Source organism: Emydura macquarii, unplaced genomic scaffold (genome assembly GCF_026122565.2).
Source record: "Emydura macquarii macquarii isolate MOO-44397 ecotype Brisbane River unplaced genomic scaffold, CSIRO-AGI_Emac_v2 contig_3122, whole genome shotgun sequence".
Classification (NCBI taxonomy): Eukaryota; Metazoa; Chordata; order Testudines; family Chelidae; genus Emydura; species Emydura macquarii.
The window spans coordinates 117,264-141,649 of NW_027133259.1; the positions used below are offsets into that span (position 1 = coordinate 117,264).

The following is a 24,386-nucleotide window of genomic DNA, read 5'->3' on the forward strand; positions in this document are numbered from 1 at the left end:
CTAGATTTCATGCTGGTGTTCCTTTCTGGTTAGTCCCTAAATCTGTCTTTCAGAACAGAACAAACAGAAAGGGCAGTGAGAAACTGAAAATATTAAAACAAATGTTACCGCTGCCCCATATAGCACATTCACTTATCTCCCTGTAATAACTTAACCACCAACCCTGTCCCGCCAGCAGATTAAATGTCCATCATGTGCTCACTTTGGGAATATCACGTATGGAGGTTAATAATGATTCCTTAACATAGGCTTGTCGCTTTTCAAGAAACAAATCTCTAAAGTCAGGACATTCTTCTCCCCACATGCTAAAGGGACATCCTCCCTCTTACACTAAGGAACAGAAGCAGCTGCCATGATATGCAGTTCTAAGCAGCCCAAAGCAGGAATCCCTCCAATGAATATAGATTCCAGAGTTTTACAGAGCGGTGTGGTGTGCTCATTGCAGGAATGGAACTTGCCATATGATATCACTGCAAAAGCAAAAATGTATTCCTTTCACTTTTCTTAGTTCAAACAAAGGGGGGCCTACTTTAAGTGCTGGTATCCAGTGTAATGATGGCAGTGTCCCCAAGTGGTTCAGGCCCAGAGGAACTCCCCACTCTGAGGAGGTTGAGGAGGGAATATTTGAGATCCTCTGGCCAAAGGTGCAACTGTATATTATTGGTCAGCATTATGGCCAATAAAAGTAAAATTTACTTACCTATTCATAACTTTTCCTTCTCCCTTGTGAGCACCTGGTGCTTTGTGATCCATTACAAAAGGTTATTCCTTCTTGTCTTCCAAGCATAGAGGTTTTTTGGTTTTTTTTTTTTTTTTTTTTTTTTAAACTCTCTAGTTTTCACAACATATTGCCAGTAGGTGGAGCTGTACAGAGAACTGATTGTCTCTAATTCCCCAGCTGAGAAGACAAACTATAAAATCTAGTTATTAAATACTATGAAAAACTATCCTCCTTAAAGACTGCCAATCTACTTACTTATTTATTATACAAATGGAAATGAAGATTTGCAGCAAAGTAGGATCACAGTATGAGGGAATCCCAAGATTTTCCCATCTCTCTCTGCAGGAAGGATTGAGTTTTCCCCCTTCAACTGGAGTAATGCAAATTAGGTGATGCCATGAGTGGGGTCTCATGGAGCATCAGGTGGCCACTTCACAGAAGGAAAAGTTATGGGTAGGTAAGTAAACTCTGCTTTTCTCCCCAGTGGGCAGCTGGTAGGTACTCTCTGATCCATTATAACTGGCAATAGCCAGCAGTAAAACACATCTCCACAAATGAGAGGGGAAACTTAAAACATCAAGTAAACTGAACGTAGTGGAAGTGCCAGTTTACTGTTGCTTTTCATGCGAATGATAACCAAAACCAGGGGGAATCTAAGAGTAGAGAGAGAAGACCCACCTTCTTAACTGCATGTAACTCTAGAAAGTTATTCTAATGAGTTTCCTGGGACAGCCAGTTGCCTTAAATTAAATTGAGCCTATCTAAGCTCTGTGTGATGTAGAAGATAATCTGGTTTCCAATCTTGGAAATTCCATTTACAAATGAGGAATATTTGTACAATACAGAAGTGCATCCCCACCATGGAACAGTTTCCACATCCAGTTACTGTTACATAAAATAATAGCAGTCCCTGGAGAGCAAATACTTGAAGTTCCCAGATGAAATGCAAATTGTGAAATCTTTCCTTGGGCAACTGGACTAGAATCAAGAATGCCTGATGCCTAGAGGTGGGCCAGATTCTGAGAGCGGACTGAGGCACTCCTCTGAAAACTGACGAAGAGTGGAGGGACGGGAGCAGTTAAAAGGTCTCGTCAGTAAATACAGCTATTATCTCATATAGGTGGGCTATCAGCACATGTTCTGTGACCTTTTTGTAGACTGGCCATCAGAGTTACCATAAAACTGGAGAGAGAACAAGGAATGGAAGGGGAGCCAAAGCACAGTGCCTGGAATTGGAAATAGGTCAGCAAATATCATCAGGTAGCAAACTGGTACATGGAGACAGGTTTCCTTGTAGGACAATGAAAATCCTGAGAAAAATCTTTTCAAAGATCTGAACTCCATGCCGTAGTGGACCTTGCATACAGTAAAATGGTGTAATTGTTGTTGTTCAAGATATGATGTGGGTGAGACAGGGATTCCACTCAGGTGTGTGGGCACCCAGCTCAATTTTGCCTAGCAGCACCTGTAGAGGTGGTGCTTGTACCCTCTGGCCTTTGCCTCTCCCATGGCTATATAAGGGCAGTGCTGCCTTGAACCCCTTCAGTTCCTTCACACTGAACATCAAGAGTAGACTTCAGTGCAAAGGGGACAGGTTGGGTCATGGAATACACATCTGCATCCATATCTAGAAGAACAATAGTTAAAGTACAGGAAGATAACCATTTTTTCTTCTTCGAATGACTGCTGACATATAGTCCTTTTAAGGTGACTAGCAAGTAATACTTATAGGAGGTGGGCTCAGCATCTACCTAAATAGTGTCTGCAGAACTGTCCTCCCAAAGTTTGCATCTGACCTGGAAACTGCCATTATAGCATAATGCTTGGTAAATGTGTATGGAGGACCATGTAGCAATCCTGCAAATATCCAAAATTGAAATAGCATTAAGAAATGCCACTGAAGTGGCTTGAACCCTTGTTGAATTAGCCTGCATAGTTTGTAGGGGTATGGCCTCAGCTACTCAGTAAGCTGTATTAATGCGGGAAGTTATCCATCTGGAAATCTGCTGTACCGCTGCTGGCTGACCTATCCTCAGATCTGCAAAAGAGATGAAAAGCTGATTGATGACTGAAAAAGCTTAATCCTTTCCAGACTAAAAAAATCAGACGCTGCCTCATATCTAAGGTATGAAACTATTGTTCATCAGGATTGGAATGTGGCTTGGGAAAGAATAAGGGTAAATTAAATACCTTGGTTTAAGTAAAATTGTGAAATCACTTTTGACTAAAAACTTCCAGTGTGGTCTCAAGGATACTTAATCCATGAAGAACTGTGTGTTCAGGGGCCCTGCCATAAGGCCTGTATTTCACAGACTCTCCTTGTGAAAGTTATCACAACAAGAACAGCAGCCTTGTGGGAAAGAAGGGACAAGGAGCAGTATTCATGAAAGCAGCTAATGCAGTATTAAGAACCCACAATGGAACCAATTCCTTCACTGGTGGGAATAGGTGGATATCATTCAGAAATCTCCCTTCCATAGGATTTGAGAGAACCAATTTTGCTTGGATAAGAGGATGGAAAGCCAAGATTGCCATCAAGTGACTCCTTAAAAAGCTAAGAGCTAGCCCCGAAGACTTCAAATGTGGCAGGTAGTGTAAAATGTCATGAATAGGAGCTGACCTGGGTTGGATTCCATTTGATATTGTCCAGACCAGAAAATCTTTCCGTTTGGCCAAATAAGTAGACCTAGTAAGCTTTTTGACTGTTTTCCTGAACTGCTTGAGAGCATTGCCCTTCTCCCTTATCTAGCTATGCGCCAACCACGCTGTGAGGTATAGTCTGCTCAGCACTGGATGCACAACTTGACCATGGTGTTATGTCAGTGGAGGAAGGGATATGGGACGTCAAACTCTCAGACTGTGGAATTCGAGAACTAGCACCATCTTGGTCAAGCTGGCACAATGAGAATCATCTCGGCCTGGTCACAAGTTCAGCTTGAGGATCACCTAAGGGATGCGGGCAGTAGGAGGGAATGCCTACATCAGAGCCTCTGTCTATTTCAGATGAAAGGTATCGGTTAGAGGCCATGGACTGCGTCATGCTTACAAACAAAATCAGCAACACTTCTTGTTGTCCTCTGTTGCACAGAGGTTGACCGACAGGATACTCTATTCCCTGAAGATGAACTTGACCATGCTGCTTTTCAAGAACCATTTGTGGTTCTTGGAGAAAGTCCTGCTGAGACAATCAGGCAGCTGGTTTTGAGAACCAGTAAATGCAAGGCTGTGAGCGTGATGCCCTCACCAATGCAGAAGCATCAGAACCTTACTGCTTCCTGACAAAGTTGCCTGGAATGAGCTCCCCTCTGCTTGTTCACATAATACCTCACGGTGGTATTGTCAGTAAGCTTGTGAACTGGTGCTCCTTTGATCTGATCCCAAAAAGCTTGACAGGCATTGATGATGGCTTGAAGTTCAAGAGTGTTGATATGCAAGGATGCTTCCTGTTCAGACCATGAGCCCTGGACTTGTTTAATGATTCTTTGTGTCCCACAACCTACTGAGGATGCATCGGTGATCAATTTTGGTTGGTGTAGGATGGGAAAAGGGGGACACCCTGACATAAATTGATCTGATCTGTCCACCACTGCAAAGGGTCTGGTATCTCTGGAGGTAGTCACACAAGCCTGTCTGAAGAGTGGTAGCTCGGGGCAGCGGGAAAAACCAACTCCAACCAAGAGTGGAGAGGCCAAAGACAAACCTCGCATATGGACCACGTACATGCATGCAGCCACACAGCCTAGTAACTTCAGGCATACCCAACCCACAGTCAAAAATTGAGATCAGTGGTCCATGCACAGGCATCAAATATTGTGGACTCTCAAATTCATAGTCTAGTAGGACCCCAGAGAACTTGGGTTTTTTTTTTTAAGTAGGATTCAGCATTGACTGTGTCTTGTTCAAAATCAGTCCTATATGATTAAAAAGATCCAGTGTGAAATAAACCTGACTGAGAACCTGCTCCTGGGATGTGCAACTCTGCAGCCAGCCATCTTGATACAGGAAGATGTGAATTCCTTTCTTTCTGAGATTGGTTGCCACCACTGCTGTGCATTTGGTAAAGATTCTTGGGGCACCTTCTAGGAATCTCAGGAACTTCCTGTGGCTTAGGAGAATCACCACATGAAAGCAGGCATCTTGGAGATTGAAGTGGCAAACCAATCAACATGATTCAAGGCAGAAAGTATCATAGCTAATGTAACCATGCAAAATCTGATGTATTTGTTGAGACCACAAAGATTGAGAATGCGTTTTCCCTTTTCCTTCGATGTGGGAATAAGGAAACACTGGGACTAGAATCCGCTTCCCTAATGCTCCAGAGCTGCTGAAGAAGCAGTGACTCATGATGAAAAGGAACAAGGTAGAAGAGTGTGAAGGAGGAATGGATAGGAATTGAGTGGCATAGCCCAGTCTGTCAGTGCTTAAGATCCACTTGCCTGAGGTAATCAAGCCCCAAGCAGTGATGAAGTGGGCCGGTCTGTCTCCAAATAGGGAAGGGGGGATGGTATGAATGCCTGCAACTGGTGTGCAGGCCTTGACTGGCATGTGCAAATGACTGCTTGCCAGTAGCTAATGAAAGACGTGCTGTCTGTTGAAAGCTAGAACCTGAGGGTCTTCTCCAGTGAGGCTTATGCTTCCTCTTGGAAGAGTCTTGTTGTCTCGTGGAGTAAGAGCTGTCTAAAATATGTCTGGGGGGTACTGGCAAAATTGTTGCTGACCCCCCCCATAATGGAGTCTTAACTGCTGGGGTATAACCTCCTAATGATCGTAACATAGCCTGAGAGTCTTAAACTAATGTAATGTTTAATCCATTTTAACAGAGAGATTTCATCAATTGGTCAATTTGCGGTATATCAGGAGCAATGAATTCTGCTGAATTCTACAGCCAGGATGCCCATCTCAAGTTTATAACTGAGGCCATAAGCTTGGATGAGGTGTTTGCCACATCAAGCACTGATTGCAGTGAAGTCTTTGCTACTAGATGGGCCGCTCCCAGGAAAGCTTTAAACTCCTCCCTAGTATCCTCAGCAGCTTCTTTCTAAATATAGTGTGATGCTGTCTGGATGAGGGGTGACCATTTATAATATTACTGATATCAATATTGCAAAATTACAACAGATCTTGCAAAATATGCCATGTAAGGTATCACTGGAAAAGTTGTGAGTTGCTGAATACGATAAGCTCATCTATATATGTATCTTTGTATTGTAAGCTATGAGTGTGTGTAATATTTCTGTATCTAAAACTTGTGCTGTGCTAATGGGTGACACTCCCAACAGATTAGGACCAGCACTGTCCAGCCTGATTGAAGGCCAATCAAGGACCCTCAGTTATACAGTGAGCACAGGCAGAGAAGCCAGGGGCTACACCTATAAGTGATCAGGACATGTAGGGACATGCCTGTGGACAAGAACTCTGAGCTTTTCCATGATCATATTCTATGTGCTTGTGTTTGAAGCACAGGATGAAGCCACACGATAGAGATTTTAAAATGCGACTTCACTATGTCCATTTTGTCTTCATTCCTGCTTCTTGCATCTGGATCAACTTTTCTACATCTGAAGCTGTGAAACAAAGGACTGAGACCTATCCAGGTACTGGATGTACACCAGAGGAACTGTACAAGCTTGCAAACTCCATATTTCTGCTAAGAATCTGATATATATATATATAGACTTCGAAATCATTTGTATGCATCTGATTGCTTTGATCCTTTGACATCTCTCCTTTTTTTTTTTTTTTTTTTTTTTAATAATAAACCTTCAGTTTCAGTTACTAAAGGATTGGCTGGCAGCATGGTATTTTGGGTAAAATTCAAACCAATATTGATCTGGCAATGTGGTTGATCCTTTGGGGCTCAGGAGAAAGTTTTGGTAAAGGCCATAGAGTTTTTAAATAACGCCTCACTTTACTGGACCTAGTTGCTGATTTGGAACTAGAGAATGAAATGCAGTAAAGGGGGCTGTGTAACTTCTTGTTTTTAGCATCTTGATAACCAGTGTGGGGAATCAGGAGCACTATTTGTGACTGAATCTTACTGTGAATCTTACTTCAGTGTTAGCCACCAGTTTTGGGAGGATCTGCTCTCCTTTTTGCATACTGCCCTGAGGGTGTCATTTTCAGGGGACTACCGTAGGCATGTACGGGTCTCATATGGATACTGGTTTCCAATTTAATAAAATTGTATTTAGACAAGAGTGTGCTGATTAATGATGCGTATCTGCAAGGAGGTGGAGTAAACTTTTCTACCCATTAAATCCAATTTCTTGACCTTTTTGTTATTTGGGGTAGACTTGTATCTTCCTTGTCACATCCTCTCATTTGCAGCAGTTACTACAAGCAAATTAGGAGCAGAGTGTGAATAGAAACATTCAATTCCCAGCATGGGAACATAGTAACATTTATTGGTATGTTTTGGTGTGGATAAACTCCATTTGGATACCGAAAGCTGCGGATCTTCTTAGAAGGTCCTGACAAGCCTTAAAGTCCTCTGGAATTGGAAAGGATGAGTTGGAACCATGGAATCATCAGGTGAAGAGTATGATGAGGGTGGAGAAACAGGAACCCCTTCCTAAACAAATGGTTAATCCTCCTGCTGTATTGGAATTTTTGCTGCTGCTGCCATATCAGCCTGTGCCTCCTTTCCAGGTGGGACTGATGGTAAAACAACCAGATGGCTCAATGATCTCAGTCTAGAGTTGCTGACCTTGATCTTGAAGGAGGTGGGACACCCCACAGATGTCACTGTGGAAATGAATACAGCAATGGAGGCCAATAAGCACTGGGCCAAGCACCCTATCCCAGAATGATCTTGGTATTGATAATGGTTCTTCAAAGGAGAGCTAGAGGATTTGCGAGACCAGACTCTGGGAAGGGATGGAGATGATGATGCTGATCCCGAGCTTGAGCATAATGAGTCCCCCAAATAGTCTGCTGATAATGGTGGAGCAATACCTGCAGTCCAGTGCTGCATCAGAATTTTGGCCAGTACCAAAGGTTGTGGTGTCATCAATCAGGTACTTGAAATCTTAACAAAATTCGGCACTGGGAAAAACATCAGTTCCAGGATCACGGTCAGTGCCAAGGCCGAAATCAGTGCTGGATTGGGAGGGGTTACACAGATGTTGTTGAGGAGGTTAACAAAGTGTTAGGTACCAAAAACAGCATCAGTACCAAAGATGGATGCTTTGGTAAGAACCAAAATCGCTTCTTTGGTAGACTCCTGTGAAGCAACAAACACAGTGTGCTGAGACTGACAGGAATATCACTGCAGAAGACGAGTTCCGGAACCAAAGGAGAGTCCAGGACTGCCAGGCGGAGTAAATTAGGTGCTACCTGGTAAACAAGTAGAGCTGAGGATAAATGTCAGCACCACCAGACTCAACAGCAGTTCAGCAGATGGTGCTGGAGTTGATGCTATGGTGTCAGTCTGATACGTTGTATCAACACCAGAGAGCAGGTGGACAGCCCTGTTCTATCTATGGTACCAGAAGAAGCATGATGATTGCCCCTACTGTGTCTAGAAAAGGGGGAAGAATCTCTTTGAGCTGTGGAATGGCTCTGATTTGCTTTGTGTCTTCTTTCTCAGGGGACCAGAGGAAGGGGACCAGTCCCTTCTTGTCTAAGGTGGAGAGTCTACCTCAAGCAGCCTCTCAAGGGTCTGTATGGACTCTAAAGACATACTGGGGGGGAAGGGCCTCTGTGGACAGAGATAGTCTGGCCTCATGGCTTCTCCATGAGATGCTGTTTTAAGTGTAAGTTTCAGGCCCCTTGAATCCTGTTTAAAGGAGCAGCTCTCCTAGGCACCACAGACAGCGGATGGGAGGTCATTATTGGGAATAGCCACTCCACATGGACAGTGCTTAAAACACTGGTGAGGACATAGTACTTTATAACAGACCTAAAGCTGGCACATAACTATAGGGTACTACTAACTATTTACAAATAACTCACAAAAATGTGAGGGGAAAAATACCATACAGGATCTCTGACTTAGCCGCAGGAGGTGAGAAGGCACTGAAAGGGGGATGGTGACACCACTGCCCTTATGCAGCCATGATAGAGGCGATGGGCTAGAGGCTGTGAGCGTTGCTCCTACAGATACTGATAGGCAACTCTTGAGTTGGGCATGCTGAGTGCATGCGCACCTGAATAGAATACATCTGCAACCACTCAAACAGCCTGGACAAAAGCAACATTAAGTGAAATCTGTCCAGTCTCTTCTACCAGGAAGAACACCCAAAAAAAATTCCTAAGGAAAAAGAATAGTGCTGGTCTTCACTGCCTGCTTTCTAGTTCAGAGGAAGGTGAGAAGATAGGCTGGATGAAACAGGACTGCTTCATCCATCCTATCTGTCTAATGTAGAGATGTTAAAATTGGATTTGGAAGGCTTGAAAACTGTAGAAAAAAGTTATTTTCTCTTATAGAATAGATGGCAGAAATCTCAGGTTGGTTTGGGAGTTATTTTCTTACCTTTTTGGGGAGTTTTTGGTCATGGTACACAAAGGCATCTTATTGAAGGATTGAACTAACCATGTCAAATGTAGAAGAAACCTCAATCTATTGGGCTACTCTTCTCTCCACTGTAAAGACTCTGATGCTTTTGCATCTTCAGCTTTTGTTGCTGCCCTAGTATATGACTTGCCCCTTAGAAGCAGGAATGCTATTTTAAAAAACATATTACAGAGGCTATGGAGCAGGGGAAGAGCAGAGCTGGGTATGAGTGCTTATGCTTGAAGTCCCTTGCTCATGCAGTAAGCCTCTGAGCTTTAAAGCCATGGTGAAGTGGTTTTACACCTGTATAACAATAGTGCATTCTCCTCCCTCATGCTAACATTTCAGTGTGTATATAGCCATTAATCTTGTTGTTGGAGCTGGCAGGCCAAAGGTACGAACTAGACACTTCCACCAATGTCACTTGGATGAAAGCTACTATTGGGCTCAATAAAATAGCAGGTTAAACTGATCTGGCACATAGTTAGTGAAACTGGGAGGAGAAAAGCTTCACCACACCTTTACGTGCAGATTCAAGATGCTATTGAAGTGTAAGATTGGAAGGAACCACGAGAGGTCTTCTTGTCCAGTCCCCTGCTCTCAAGGCAGGATTAAGTATTATCTAGACCATCCCTGACAGGTGTTTGTCTAACCTGCTCTTAAAAATCCCCAATGAAGAAGATTCCACAACCTCTTTAGGTAATTTATTCCAGTGTTTAACTACCCTGACAGGAACTTTTCCCTAATGTCCAACCTAAACCACCTTTCCTGCAATTTAAGTCCATTGCTCCTCGTCCTATCCTCAGAAGTTAACAAGAACAATTTTTCTCCCTCCTCCTTGTAGCAATCTTTTATGTACTTGAAAACTGTTATTGTGTCCCCCCCCTCAGTCTTCTCTTCTCCAGATTAAACAAACTCAGTTTTTTCAATCTTCCCTCATAGGTCATTTTCTAGATCTCTAATCACTTGTTGATTTTTCTCTGAACTTTCTCCAATTTGTCCACATCTTTCCTGACATGGGGCACCCAGAACTGGACACAATGCTGTAGTTGAGACCGTATCAGTGTGGAATAGAGCTGAAGAATTATTTCTCATGTCTTGCTTACAACACTCCTGGCTAATACATTACAGAATGTTTGCTTTTTTTGCAAGTGTTACACGGTTGACTCATAATTAGCTTGTGATCCACTATGACTCCTCCGCACGCCCCCCCCCCCCCATCCCTTTCTGTAGTACTCCTTCCTGTAGTACTCCTTCCTGTTCAGTCATTTCCCATTTTGTTCAATTCAATTTGTTCAATTTTGTCCCATTTCCCATGTTCAATTGCTACTAAACTTTTTGGTGAAAACTGAAATGAAGTCATTTAGCATATCTGTCGTTTTCACATTTTCTGTTGTTGCTTTTCCCCCCTTGTTGAGTAATGGGCCAACCCTGTCCTTGGTTTTCCTCTTGCTTCTAATGTATTTGTAGAATGTTTTCTTGTTACCTTTTACGGCTCTAGCTAGTTTAATCTCATTTTGTGCTTTGGCCTTTCTAATTTTGATCCAACATACTTCTGGTGTTTATATTCATATCCTTTTGTAATTTGACCTAGCTTCCACTTTTTGTAGGACTCTTTTTGAGATTCAGAAAAGTAATCCACGGTTAAAAAAGCAGGCTGGGTTGCACCACAGTAACTAAAAGGAAGCCAAAAAGAAGGGATGTTCGTCCTGAGGGATTAGCAGTATAAATGAGATCTTGCTGCTGCATCTTGCATAACATGAGAAACCAGTGGTAAAATAAGACCTGGACTAGGCCACATTTGAGGGAGTAATGGGAAGAGAGGGTTACCTGGCATCAGCATTCCCACAGTATAGGCCAGACATGCTGCTAACAGAGGAACACAGCGAAAGGAGTGGGAAAGTGTCTGGTGCACAAACCCACATTTGAGGAAGTAGAGGTGGAACAGAATCACTGCACAGAACCTTCAGGTTGCCCTGATGTGTTCAAGTTTTTTAAACTACGATGTCCAGTGTCAGAGCTGTATTCAGAGAGAGGGGAGTGGAGTTAAGACTGACCACAAGTAGGACTAGCTAATGGTCTTTCTGGAATAATGGGGGAAGAACACCTGGTTGCTGTGGCAGGCTGAAAGCAGTGGGAAATTCAGTCTTTTGGGTTTTGCCTGCCTGTCTGACATAACAGCCTGTTGGGAACATTCCTGGATACCATATTTCACCCCAGGCAGAAAAGGAAAAAATAGCCAAGGACCTCTTGCTTGTTACTTCCCAAAGGCCAAAACTTGCTGCTGAATTTCTGCTCCCAGGTAATTCCTGCTTAATTTTGGCCTAGAACATGACTAGCCAGCATAACAACTTTCTTGGCTTTGCACAGTCTCCAGGTCCCCCTGCTGAATTTCTGCCCCAAACAGCTTAAGGCTTTCTTGCCACATTGCCATACAGTGGAGTGTGGGAGTTGGCATACTATTGCACAGCAGGGCCAGGAGCAGAAGCCCTTTTGATCCTAGCTAGTCCTGTTACACTGCCATGTTTTCTCATCCAATACTGGTTTCCTGCAAACTCCTGTTCTCAAAAATTCTCTTCCTACGAGGCAGTACTAAGCAGAAAGGGACACATTTAAAAAATATAATGGAAAAGATCCTGCCCAGCAACAGAGAGAGGAGGCAAAGAGAAACTACCTGCTTGAGGAGAAGTGAAATAGTGGGGAGTTGGAGGTAATCAGTTCTCTGAACAGCTCCACCTGCAGTACATTGTAAAGATACAAGTGTTTTAAAGCCTTGCTTGGAAGAGGAGAATAACCCACCTGTAGTGAATGAGGGACGATCACCAGTTATCCACAAACCAGAGTAGTACAGTGTCACTCACTGCACAACAGGAGTTACAAAATTTCTATAAGAGCTTCAAAGTAGTACAAAGGCCCTACCTTCAATCAAAGGTCACGTGAGTGGAAGGCCCACCTCCTCCGCCCTTCAATCAACGGTCCTGTGACCGGACGTCCCACCTCTGGCACCAGAAGTCCCACCCCATCTGGTCACCTGACATCTGGTCCCCCCTCGGGTTATGACTTTCTGGTCAAGTTGGGCGTCTGCCCGGAAGCAGGTGGTGCGACCACCCTCCGAGAACACCCCCCGCCCGCTCCCCACCAATGGGAGAGGGTTTTGCCCCAGGGGACCACCCCGAGAACAGGATTGGACCCCAGATGGGCACCTGACTGGAAGTGAACAACCTTTTTACATCCAAAACACCATAGTAACGCTCATTGTGCAGCAGGATAAAAAATGTCTTGGGGTACACAGGACCCCCCGTTTTTTAAAAAAAAAACACTTTCCTTTCATCATGTAAAGCACCACCTGTATATTGACATGCAAATGCTGTTCAAATGCCGCCACGTCACAAAACCTTTTTTTGATCTGACCAAGCCAGTTTTTCATGCAACTTTCTCACCCCATCTAACAATGCTGCATCTGTAGGTTTGCAGTCAGACATGATGGCCAAGAGCCCGCCTGCAAAACACAGATTGGTACCGGCGTAAGCCAGGTCCACTAAACATTGTCTCTTTTTGTGGATGATTTGACTGTTGAGGATAGAATTTAAAACCCTATGGGCACCCCTGCCTATGTTTTTCACAACCGTCACAACGAGGCGTAACGTCCCGTCGACGTGCACCTCTCTGTTACTCTGCAACAGTTTAGAGGCCTGATTTAAGAAATCCTCAGCAGACAGGTCATCCCTATTTCTTCTGACCGAAAACAAAGGATTGTTTAAATTACGACCCCTCTAAACGTAACTGAATGTAATCGTCCGGGTCTAGCCTGACGTTAATATCATCGAGAACCATCTGTATCCCCCTGTGCACAGCTTCAATGACCTGCTCAGCTGAATTGATTTGGTCAAGATTGACCAAACAAAACTCCTCACAATATACCGAACCCCTAAATCTAGGAAACTCCCTTTGCCAGCTTCTCACCCGCTCCATATACACATCGGGGGTGGGGTCATTTGCGGCTTCCTCTATGGGACCGTCTTCTATGTCAGGCTCCAAGGGCGCAGCTGGGGACCCACCTAGAGAACTGATTTCCACCTCCCTGTTCTCAAACACTCCAGTCTGCGAATCTCCACTAGGGGGCATTTCTTTTTGTTTTTTTCACCTCATCACCTTTTTTAAAATTTTTGCAATGATCCTGGTCTGTAACTTTTTGGCAGCCGCCCGTCTATCCCTCAAAGGGCATCCCCCTTTTTGGTTACACTTTAACGGTCAGGTGCCCCTTATCGTGACTAGCTGTGCGGCTTCAGAACCATTCTCTGGAAAACTGAAATATTTTTCAGCGTATTTATTAAGAGCTTTTGCATTTTTACATGGTTTCTGGAAAATACAGCGTCCATCAGCTCTCTGAACGAAGTGTGATGTTTGCCCATTTGCACTCATATTTTTCCCATAGCTCTTTAGAATAACAAAGAGTTGCATCAGACATATCGAGGCAGGGGCCTGGTTTGTAATAATTCTCCAATACTCCAGCCTCGTAGGAGCTTTCAGCCCTTGGTTTTTGATTCACAACCCCTAGAGCAAGTGCTCCGGGTTTGTGAATGCTTGTGTTTTTGCTCACAGCTATCTCAGGGTTTAGTGTGGTGTTGACCTCTGAGAAACTGGAGGTGTACTGGTGCTTTTTACCAGAGTCCTTGGGCTTGACATATCTGAGCTCGGAACTTTTCTGTTGTTTCATCTGGGCTCCTTCGCTGTTTTGAGCTGACTCTGGAGAAGATTTCTGGTTCTTTGGAGGTGTCCTTGGAACTCCAATTACAAAAGCATCAGGAAAGCAGTCCATGCCTGATTAGGAAAACGAATGTTCCAATTTAGCATCAAATATAACATTTTTAGAAGGGGGAAAAAAAAAAAAAAAGTAACTTTACCACACCAGCTAGATATTTGTTTAAAATATATTTACTGAACTTCATCTTTCTGTCAGGCTCTGACAGTGATGAATTTTCCTCTTTTCTTTTTCTGCTTAAACTTCTTTCAGGTTTTGACTGTACTGTAAAGCAAAAACAACATTATTATAAAATGGTTTTATCAGCTTTTAAAATAGTATTTTATTTCAGTCTGTACAGCAACCATGGATTTTACCCCTAGCTTACCACTAGACCCCAAAACCAAAATGTGCAATAAAATCACCCCAACCATAAATATTTCTACCCCTAGACCCACCAATTTTTAAAAACATATCAGCACGTGTTCAGACTATGTTCCTCCAAGCAGTTATTAACCCTCAAAATACTTTAGCCCACAGCAAAATCAAGCCATCAAAACACTAAAAAAAACCCTCCACTGGCAGTTTTAAACACATAAAATAGACCAATTGCAAATATTTACCTTCCACCACAGGATACAAGCAAGCTGGCACAGGTGTATCTACACCTTTTAAATAAAAAAATAATAATAAAAAAAAAAAACAAGCATAATTTGAGTTAGTATGACACCCTGCAAACTATTAAACCCCAACTATATAGTTAAAATGGAGGATTTACCTTGCCCTGGTAAAAAGCTGCTTGAAGGTTGGATTCCATAATCAATAAATCACACTGCAATAAAAACACCTATCATTCTTAGTAAGGTAGGGCCTTTGTACTTGGATGCAGCTTAATATGTGATGCTTGAAATAATGTGTTAAAAATAACATAAGAAGAATTTTAATATAGATGTATACAATTTTTTTAATTCAAGTTATCTATTTTGCAGGGGCTTCATGTGTGGACTGTGCAAAGAGAAAGTTAGGAGAAAATGACATTGATCTTCCTAAGAGAGTCAAACAATCCGATAATGGTATTCTTACCTCCTAATAAATAAAATGTTAAAACTCCAAGATGCTTAAATGTACTCTATGCAAAGTTTTGAGAGCTAATTATTTCCATGGTTAAAGTGGACTAAAAAGTTCAAATCTCTCAATACTTTTCTAGGGAGTGTAAGTGGTTTCATGGCAGTTTAAATACTAACTGGATTAGGTAATTGGCAGATGACTTCTCACAGTTCAAATTGCAATCACTTATTACTAAGCTGTGTGTGACTTATCTACAATGATTATTTTTTAGCAGTTGATACCTTTGCTGATGAGGTGGGCATTGTAAAGAAGTTTGAAACCCAAGTCAAGGGCAACAGTGCGGGATCTCCGAAGAGGGAAGCAGAGAACTGGGCTCTCACCACCCCAGAGCTTCAGTAACTTTTTCTACTTGGCACTGACAGTAAAAAGCCTGGTTCCTGGCAAGAACAATCAAATGGAGTGGCAGTAAGAGCTGACCTTCACACATCTTAGTAGTCTGTAGCTGTCAGCAATTTTATTTTTTTCTCTCCCAAAGTGAACGGTTCTCACTATCACTAATCCCAGTCAAGAGCACGGAGAAACTGGGGTAGAAAGTAAGTGAAAGATATTAGGTTACAGTCACAATATTAGTTTCTAAGGTTAAAGAAAAGTTTTGAAATAGACAAGGATTCATTTCACACCACCAGAAAAAGGCAGTGTTAAGTATAAACTAAAAGCTAAAGGAGGCTGGGGTTCAAATGCTTAAAAGTGAAACAGGCACACCCTATAAAGAGACATTTTAGAAGTAGAAAATAAGGTTGAAATTTATTTTTAAGAACTACAAAGAATAGTAGCACATGGTGGGTCTGTCATCATTCAAATGCTTGCATATTTTATTCCCTCTCCACGCCACCCTTTTCATCTGCTGTCTCATTCCTGGTCCCTCTTCCAAGATGCTCTTTGTGGGCATCCCTCTGCACCTTTTGACTAGACCACAGGCTCCATATGCCTAGAGGTCTGTCTGCACAAAGCTGTTTCCAGGATCTGAACCGTAAACTGTAAGCTCCTTGGAGCATGCTCAACCTTCACGTGTTTTATATAGCATAATAAATACCTGACCTATACAACTGTACTATGAATATTTCAGTTTTCACTCATCTGGCACCTTTCAGTATTTAACATTGGGGCAAATGAGGATATAAATGAAAATTGCCAACAACAGCATACAGGCTGTTTTTTATTCACTGGGATTCACTGCCATACTTACTGTACTTTGGAATGGAAATGTTTGTTTGAAGGACAGGATATGCTGTTGGTATCTCAAATAGTGATTAGTGGGAAGTTTTCATTGCTGCACAATTAAAGCAGGCCACTATCTAATTATGTGCAGTATAGAATGGCTACAAGTCCCAGCTCATCAAAACTTTAACCACGTGTAACTTGCTAGTTTCACTGAAGTCAATGCGACTTTCATATGTTTTAAAGTCGCTTAAGACACTTGCTGAATCATGGCCTTAAACTACCAAATTTAAATTCTATTGCAAGAGCTAGGATTTCACAACAAAACAGGAGTGTGTCCAGTAACACTTGTTCATTTTCCCCAAAACTTTACTGCTCTGGACCAAACAATTATATTTCTCATGTAACATCTTTAAACAAAATTCTAAAATGTTACAAAAATGGATTAATATCTCTTTGATCAGCATCAACAAGGTACTTTGGTGCTGGATTAGGCTGTCACTTTTGCATCCATTTTCCTAAGGCTGCTGTGAACACTCTGTAGTTCTGAGATTGTTTTAACAGAGCAGTTGTAGGTGAAATTATCTGCAATAAAGTTTATTAAACTCTATTCTATGGTACTTTTACGGCCCCTATCATCATAGTGTATCAGCATCTCACCCACTCGGTTTCTGTAATACACCCTATTGAATGTGTGTTGCTCATGGGAAAACTAAAATGAGATTACATAATCAACTTCCTCCCCCCTCCAACACATTTAAAGTTAGGATCAATCTAAGTAGAACTGTTTTTAAATCACAAGTAAACTTAATTTTATTTTTTAACCAGATAGTAAAGCAACTCTTCATTTCTGTAAACACTATTGAAAACTAACTTGTAAAACAGCCTTTTCTGGCTATTGTGCTCTTCACTTGTACTGTGAAAAATGCACACAGTAGTAGTGATTGGATTTTTTACAATTTTGTGTATGCAAATTAAAAGCAGAATTGCTGTGTGGCCCATCATGGCTCTGTGTGATTTCTTCAATGTGTGTTCTGTTGCCAGGAAACTGCTGTCAGTAGAATAGGTAGGTTTCAGATATCTTGAGGACTAATTTGCAGCTAGCTCAGGGATAATGCATAGTTAAAAGGGATATACCTAGAACTTACTGTTCAGTGTGATGCATTCAGTTAATTGAAATATTGTAACTTGCTTTGAAGCCTTGTTTTGAATAAGACTATTTGTCTGGATTTCCAAGCAGAGGAAATAGGCCATAAACCTAGATGTTCAATAAATGATGCATTTGGCTTTACTAATGCTACTGTAGAAGTTAATTTACATGTATTTTCTGTACTTCATTTGATAATTTTTTAATAAACATATTACTTGAGGATATTAGCCTGGGGGGTAAGGCAATAAGTTTATTAGACTAACTTCTGTTAGTGAGACAAGCTTTTGATCTTACACAGCTCTTCAGGTCTGGAAAGTGCTCTTAAGTTCAAAAGCTTGTCTCATTCACCAACAGAAGTTAATCTGCTAAAATATTACTTCACCCACCTTCTCTCTCTATTTACAGAGGAGGCAGTTTGGTCTACCATGCATTATTATAGTATTCTGAATGTGTAGTGGATTTCTCTGCTTCTTTGATGTTGTGCACTATTTTAATAAATTTATTAAAATACATAAATTGAAGGAACTGTTATTCCTCTCCAGTACTTAGGGGTTATGCTTGCCTTTTAATCATCTACCCTAATTCAGAATGGGGGTAGTGGTTAGAAATGCACAAGCATAGGGATCTTCTACATGCAAAAGCAATCTAAGCATTTTACTTTTACAATGTAGGTTGCTATACTAAGTATTCTCTATTGAGATGAGTTCAGATGTTCCCTGAATAACAAGTGATAGGGGCTAGTAACTAGTTAATGTCTAGTATTGTAGATAGGACCATAACTTTTAATGGCAGGTAAATAGGACAGGACTGATTCTAAACTTTATCCACCTATATTAATACTATATAAATAACTGACCGCTGAATTGTTTTGCTTTCCTAGAAGATAGGTTTACTATGTGGTGCTTTTCTATAACTAGGATGTATCACTTGCACTAGAATGTGATATGCAGTCCACTACCCATTCTGTGTGCATATCATCTAGACACTTTATTCCTGGTTAGTTAGCAGGGGATAGATAGCCAGACATTCCTAGAATACACAGTGAGAAAAGATAATTAGGTCAGATATATACAGGTTCAAACGCTCTGTGATTGGAAAAAAGCTGCTGTGTGAACATAACTGGATTTATAATCAGGTCAAATGAACATAATTGGTGCATTACAACCATTGTATATGTTGCAAAATGAAACATGGGTCAGTTTGACTCAATTAGTGGCCTTCACTTCAAAGTAGGCTTGGTGCAATAGTAAAGCTGTATGTAGAAGCTTAGAAACTGCATTCCCATTGATTTAGATACTACTAATCACTTTCATAAGTATTTAACTGACCATTTTACAGTTTAAACTAAATTAGGTGTGTTTAATGGGCATTCAGTAATAGCAAATGAAAAGACAGTTACTAGCCTTCTGTAACAGTTATTCTTCGCAATGTGTTGCTTGTATCTATTCCACATTAGGGGTGTGTGTGTGCACCAATGCCAGAGAACATTTTCCCTCAATGGTACCCATAGAGCTGGCTCTAGCACCCTCTGCAGTGGTGCACATACGCACAGAGGGCGCTCCTGGCCCCCTCCCTCCAAGTTCCTTCTTGCTGGAACTCTGACAGCCGGGAAAGGAGGGTGGGTTGTGGAGTGGACATAAGCAGTTCATCTCGAAGAACAACAGTTAGATAGGTTACTCACCTGTTTTCTCTTCTTCGAGTGCTTGCTCATTCCACACTAGGTGACTAACTAGCAGTACTTCTGGAGTTGGGCCAGGAGTTCAGATGTGCTGTTTGTAATACTGCTCTGTCAAAACTCACGTTGTCTTGTGCCTGCTGTATGATTGCATAGCAGAACGCAAAGATATACAGAGGACCAAGTTGCAGCCTTACAGATCTCTTGTATTGGCACTTGAGCCAAGGCGGCCACTGAGAAGGCCTGAGCCCTCATTGAATGGGTTGTCAGAGAAACAGGGGGTAACCGTAGCCTGCTCATAACAGGCATGTACACAGGAGGTGATCCAAGATGAAATTCTTTGAGATGACACCGCTTGGCCTTTCATGCAATCAGCTACTGCCACAAAGAGCTAACAAACTACTGATTAACTTCAATCCAACAATTAAAAACAAGGTTACTTACCAGTAACTGTTGTTCTTCGAAATGTGTTGCTCATATCCATTCCAATTTAGTTGTGTGCGCGCCCCGTGCAGATTCCTGGAACTTTTTTCCCTAGCAAGCCCCGCAGGGCCAGCTCAGGCACCTCCTGGAGTGCCGCGCTCATGTTGCGGTATAAAGGGCGCTGCTGGCCCCGCGGGTCCCCAGTCCCTTCTTTCTGCCGACTCTGACAGCGGGGACGAGGGATGGGTTTGGAAAGGATATGAGCAACACATCTCGAAGAACAACAGTTACTGGTAAGTAACATTGTTTTCTCTCTTCGAGTGATTGCTCATATGCATTCCAATTTAGGTGATTGAGTAGCCATACCCTTGGAGGTGGGTAGGAGTCACTGATGAGCGGCTCTACTCAGCACTGCCCTGCCAACCGCTGTGTCTTCTCTTGCCTGTTGAACAATGGCGTAGTGGGTCGTGAAAGTGTGAACTGACGACCAGGTGGCTGCCCTGCAGATGTCCTGCAGTGGCACATTCCCCAGGAAGGCCGCCAATGAGGCCTGAGCCCTGGTTGAATGTGCCGTTACTGTTCCTGGAAGTGGCACTTTCGCTTGCTCGTAACATGCCTTAATACATGACGTGATCCAGGAGGAGATTCGCTGGGTGGAGACAGGAGAGCCCTTCATCTGGTCTGCCACTGCTACGAACAGCTGCGTCGATTTACAGAAGGGTCTGGTTCTCTCCGCATAGTGTGCCAGAGCCCGCCTGACATCCAGCGAATGCCATCTCCATTCCTCCTCAGAACCATGTGGTTTTGGGAAAAACACAGGGAGGAAAATATCTTGGTTACAGTGGAATTGGGACACTACCTTGGGAAGGAAGGCTGGGTGGGGCCTCATCCTGACCTTATCCTTGTAAAAAACAGTATGGGGGGCTCCGAAGTTAGCACTCTTAACTCAGAGACCCTCCTGGCTGAAATAATGGCCACCAGGAATGCTACCTTCCAAGAGAGGAGGAGCAGGGAGCATGTAGCCATAGACTCAAAGGGGGGTCCTGTCAACATGGCGAGGACCAGGTTTAAATTCCAGGGAGGGATAGGGTCTCGAACCTGTGGGAACACCCTCTCCACCACTTTCAGGAATCTGTCCGACATGGGGTGGGAAAACAACAACCGCCCCTCCATCGGCTGGTGAAAAGCTGAGATAGCTGCCAGGTGTACCTTCAAGGAGGCCAAAGCCAGGCCTTAGAGTTTAAGATATAGAAGGTATTCTAGGATCACCTGTATGGGAGAGCAGGTAGGTGTGATACCCTTGGTCTCCGCCCAACTCGCAAAGCGCCTCCACTTAGCCCGGTATGTAACCTGCATGGAGGGTTTTCTGCTACCAAGCAGAATCTGTTGGACCTGTAAGGAACAGGCCCTTTTCACTCTCTGTCAGCCAGAGAGTCTCCAAGCTGTCAGATGGAGGGAGTCCAGGTCCAGGTGCAACAGCGCCCCTGGTCCTGGGAGAGCAATTTGTACCGGTTGGGAAGCGTGACCGGCGTGGCAATGTATAGGTCAAGCAGCGTACTGTACCAAAACTGCCTCGGCCACGCTGGGGCGATCAGGATGACATTCGCCCTGTCCCTCTTGATCTTGAGAAGGACTTGAGGGAGGAGTGGGATGGGGGGAAAGGCGTACATCAGGGACCCCGACCATTCTATTAAGAACGCGTTGGACAGGGAGCCCAGCTCGTGACCTCTGAGAGAGCAGTATCGTGAGCACTTCCTGTTGCACGAGGACGCAAAGAGGTCTAGAAGGGGAGTGCCCCACACACGGAAGATTGAAGACGCTACCTCGTGGTGAAGCGACCATTCGTGCCAGGGAGAGAACGACCTGCTGAGGCAGTCCGCCTCGTCGTTCCTGATCCCCGGGAGGTGTGAGGCAAATAAATGAAAATCGTGTCTCACTGCGAATTCCCACAGACGCGTAGCCTCCTGGCACAGGGCCGAGGAGCGCGCTCCCCCCTACCTGTTCATGTAGAACATGGCTGCTGTATTGTCCGTAAGGACCCGGACCCCCTTGCCCCTCAGAAATCTGAGGAAGGTCTTGCAGGCCAACCAGACCGCTCTAAGCTCTCAAACGTTGATGTGTAGAGCTCTCTCCACTGGTGACCATAACCCTTGGGTGCTCAGGTCTCCGCTGATGTGGGCTCCCCATCCCACATCCGAGGCATCCGTGATAAGGGTCACGGACGGAGTCAGGTCTCTGAATGGAACTCCCTTGATCACCTCTCTCAGGTCCCTCCACCAATTGAGGGAGGACAGCACCTGTGGGGGAACCGTGACCACCTTAGTCAGTGAGTGTCTGGAGGGTGCATAGACCGAAGCTAGCCATGCTTGTAAGGGCCTTAGCTTGAGATGGGCCAGCCTTACCACATACGTGGAGGCTGCCATATGCCCCAACAGCTGCAGACAGCGTCTGGCTGTCGTCATGAGGGACGTCTGTAAGTCTACGATAATGGATCCCATAGCCTCAAAACGCAGCAGTGGTAGGAAGGCTCTGGCCTGTATGGCATCCAGGGTGGCCCCTATAAAGTCTATGCGCTGCACCGGGGCGAGTGTGGACGTCTGCTCATTAATGAGCAGCCCCAGTCTGGTGCATGTGACACAAACCAGCTCCAGGCTGTTCTGTACATGCTCCCGTGATCTACCTTTGATGAGCCAGTCATCCAGATAGGGGGAATTTTGTACCCCTTTACGGCGCAAGTGGGCCGCCACTACCGCCATACACTTAGTGAAGACTCTCGGGGCTGAGGACAGGCCAAATGGGAGTGCCGCAAATTGGTAGTGGCCTCCCTGTATCCTGAATCTCAAGAACCTCCTATGTCCGGGTAAAATGGAGATATGGAAATAGGCATCCTTTAAATCGAGGGCAGCATACCAGTTCCCTGGGTCTAGGGCAGGAATTATGGAAGCAAGGGAAGCCATACAGAACCTAGTATGTCTGATATATTTGTTCAGATGACGGAGATCCAGGATTGGCCTCAGCCCCCCTTTGGCCTTGGGGATCAGGAAGTATCTAAAATAAAAACCTCCTCCCCTCTCCGCCTGCGGAACCTCCTCTACCGCGCCAAGCCCCAGGAGTGAGTGGACCTCCCCTGTAGCAGGAGCTGCTCATGCGCAGGGTCCCCGATATGGGATGAGGTGGGAGGTGTCTCTGGAGGAAAAGTCGTGAGCTGTAGGGCGTAGCCCTTGAGGACGACTCCCAGGACCCAACGGTCCGTAGTGATTGCTTCCCAAGCATGATAGAATGGCCAAAGCCTGTTCACGAAGGGTTGGTTAGGGCCCAGGGGGAAAGAAAAAGTGCCACCCTCATAAATCGCTGTCAAAAGCATTTATTACCATTTGCGCCGCCCGCTATTCCACCATGCTGCGCCCGCGCTGAGGAGCCCTGCCGTTCACGGCGATTAGGCCCTCAAAAGCGGTCCCGCCCCCTCCTTTGCTGAGCGGGTCTAGGGGCTGGTCTTGGCGGGGGAGGTGGCTGCCATTGTGGTTGTGGGCGAGACTGGCGTCTTGCTGCTTGAGGGGTGTACAGCCCTAAGGACCTAAGGGTGGACCTCGAATCTTTAAGGGCATGCAGCTTCTCATCCGTCCTCTCTGAAAAGAGGCCGAACCCCTCAAAGGGGAGGTCCTGAATGGCCTGCTGGACCTCCACTGATAGCCCAGACGCCTGTAGCCAAGAGCAGCGGCGCATGACGATGCCAACGCCATCGCCCTTCTGGTGGTATCAGCAGCATCACTGGCTGCCTGCAACGTTGCCTGGGCCACGGCCTCTCCCTCCTATGCCACCATGGCCAGGTCCGCCGCCTGATCCGGGGGAAGAGTGGCAATCAACTGCTGCAGCGAGGCCCACAAATTTTGGTTATATTTACCCAGTAGGACCTGATGGTTAGTCACCCTTAATGGTAATGCCGCCGTAGAGTAAACTTTGCGGCCAAACAAATCTAACTTTCTCCCCTCCTTATCTTTAAGGGTACTCCCGTGGCCACCTTGGCGATCCCGCTGATTCGCCGCATCGACAACTAGGGTTCCTGGAGCAGGGTGACTATAGAGGAACTCGAAGTTTTCCTTGGGTACATAATATTTCCTCTCTGTTCCCTTGGATGTTGGGGGAACAGAGGAAGGAGTTTGCCATAGGGCCTTGGCAATACTCATGACCCTGTCATGGACAGGGAGGGCCACCCGTGAAGGGCCTGAGGACCCCGAAGGGCCAAACAGAGGATCGTCCTCCTCAGACATCTCCTTAAGTGGTAGCCCTAAATTATTAGCCACACGCTTAAGGAGTTCTTGGTGCACCCTAAAATCAAAAAGGGGCGTCTTATGGTCCCTGGAGGTCCCTTCATCAGGGGATGAAGAGGAGGACAGGGGGAGGGGCCCTGTGGAGTGACCTTCCTCCGGGTCTGATTCCCTATCAGAAGGAATGTGCGGTGGCAGCTGTGAAGGGGGAGGTGGAGGCTGCACCACACCAGAGTGGAGCGAATCAGCTCCCTGTCCCGGCCGAGCTGCCCAAGGACCCCAGTACGGCCAATGCCATGGTCCCTGCTGCCATCATGGCACAGGTATCTGCAGGGCATCCCCCTGGCGACCTTGGTGCCCTGAACCCCTAGACCGTCTCTCACAACGCCTCTGTGGAGAGCGGCTCCGGGAAGAGGAGGATGAGTAGCGTCGGTGCCTGCGATGCCTCCTGGAGGAAGACCGACTAGAAGAACTAGTGGATCTCCTACATCTGCAGCCCGACCACTTGTATCTGCGTTTCCCGCCACGTGAGCGGGAGCGGCGACTTCTGCAGCTACGCGTCGAGGACGCCGACCATGGACGTTGCGCTGCTCCCAGCGCGAAGCTCAGTGCCGAAGCCGTCAGGGCAAGC

The 24,386-nt window shown here is 44.8% G+C and overlaps 1 protein-coding gene across 4 annotated transcripts in view; it reads left to right on the forward strand.

The window, feature by feature from the left end:
• Positions 1–17,243, forward strand: part of FAM118A (family with sequence similarity 118 member A) — a 33,407-nt gene extending 16,164 nt beyond the window's left edge. For all 4 annotated transcript variants that reach the window (XM_067531090.1, XM_067531087.1, XM_067531089.1 and 1 more), the window contains 2 exons: positions 14,946–15,029; positions 15,296–17,243. In XM_067531090.1, the coding sequence (XP_067387191.1) occupies positions 14,946–15,029; positions 15,296–15,423 (212 nt within the window). In that variant the 3' untranslated portion in view covers positions 15,424–17,243. The remainder of the gene's footprint in view (positions 1–14,945; positions 15,030–15,295) is intronic.
• The last annotated feature ends 7,143 nt before the right edge of the window (positions 17,244–24,386 follow it).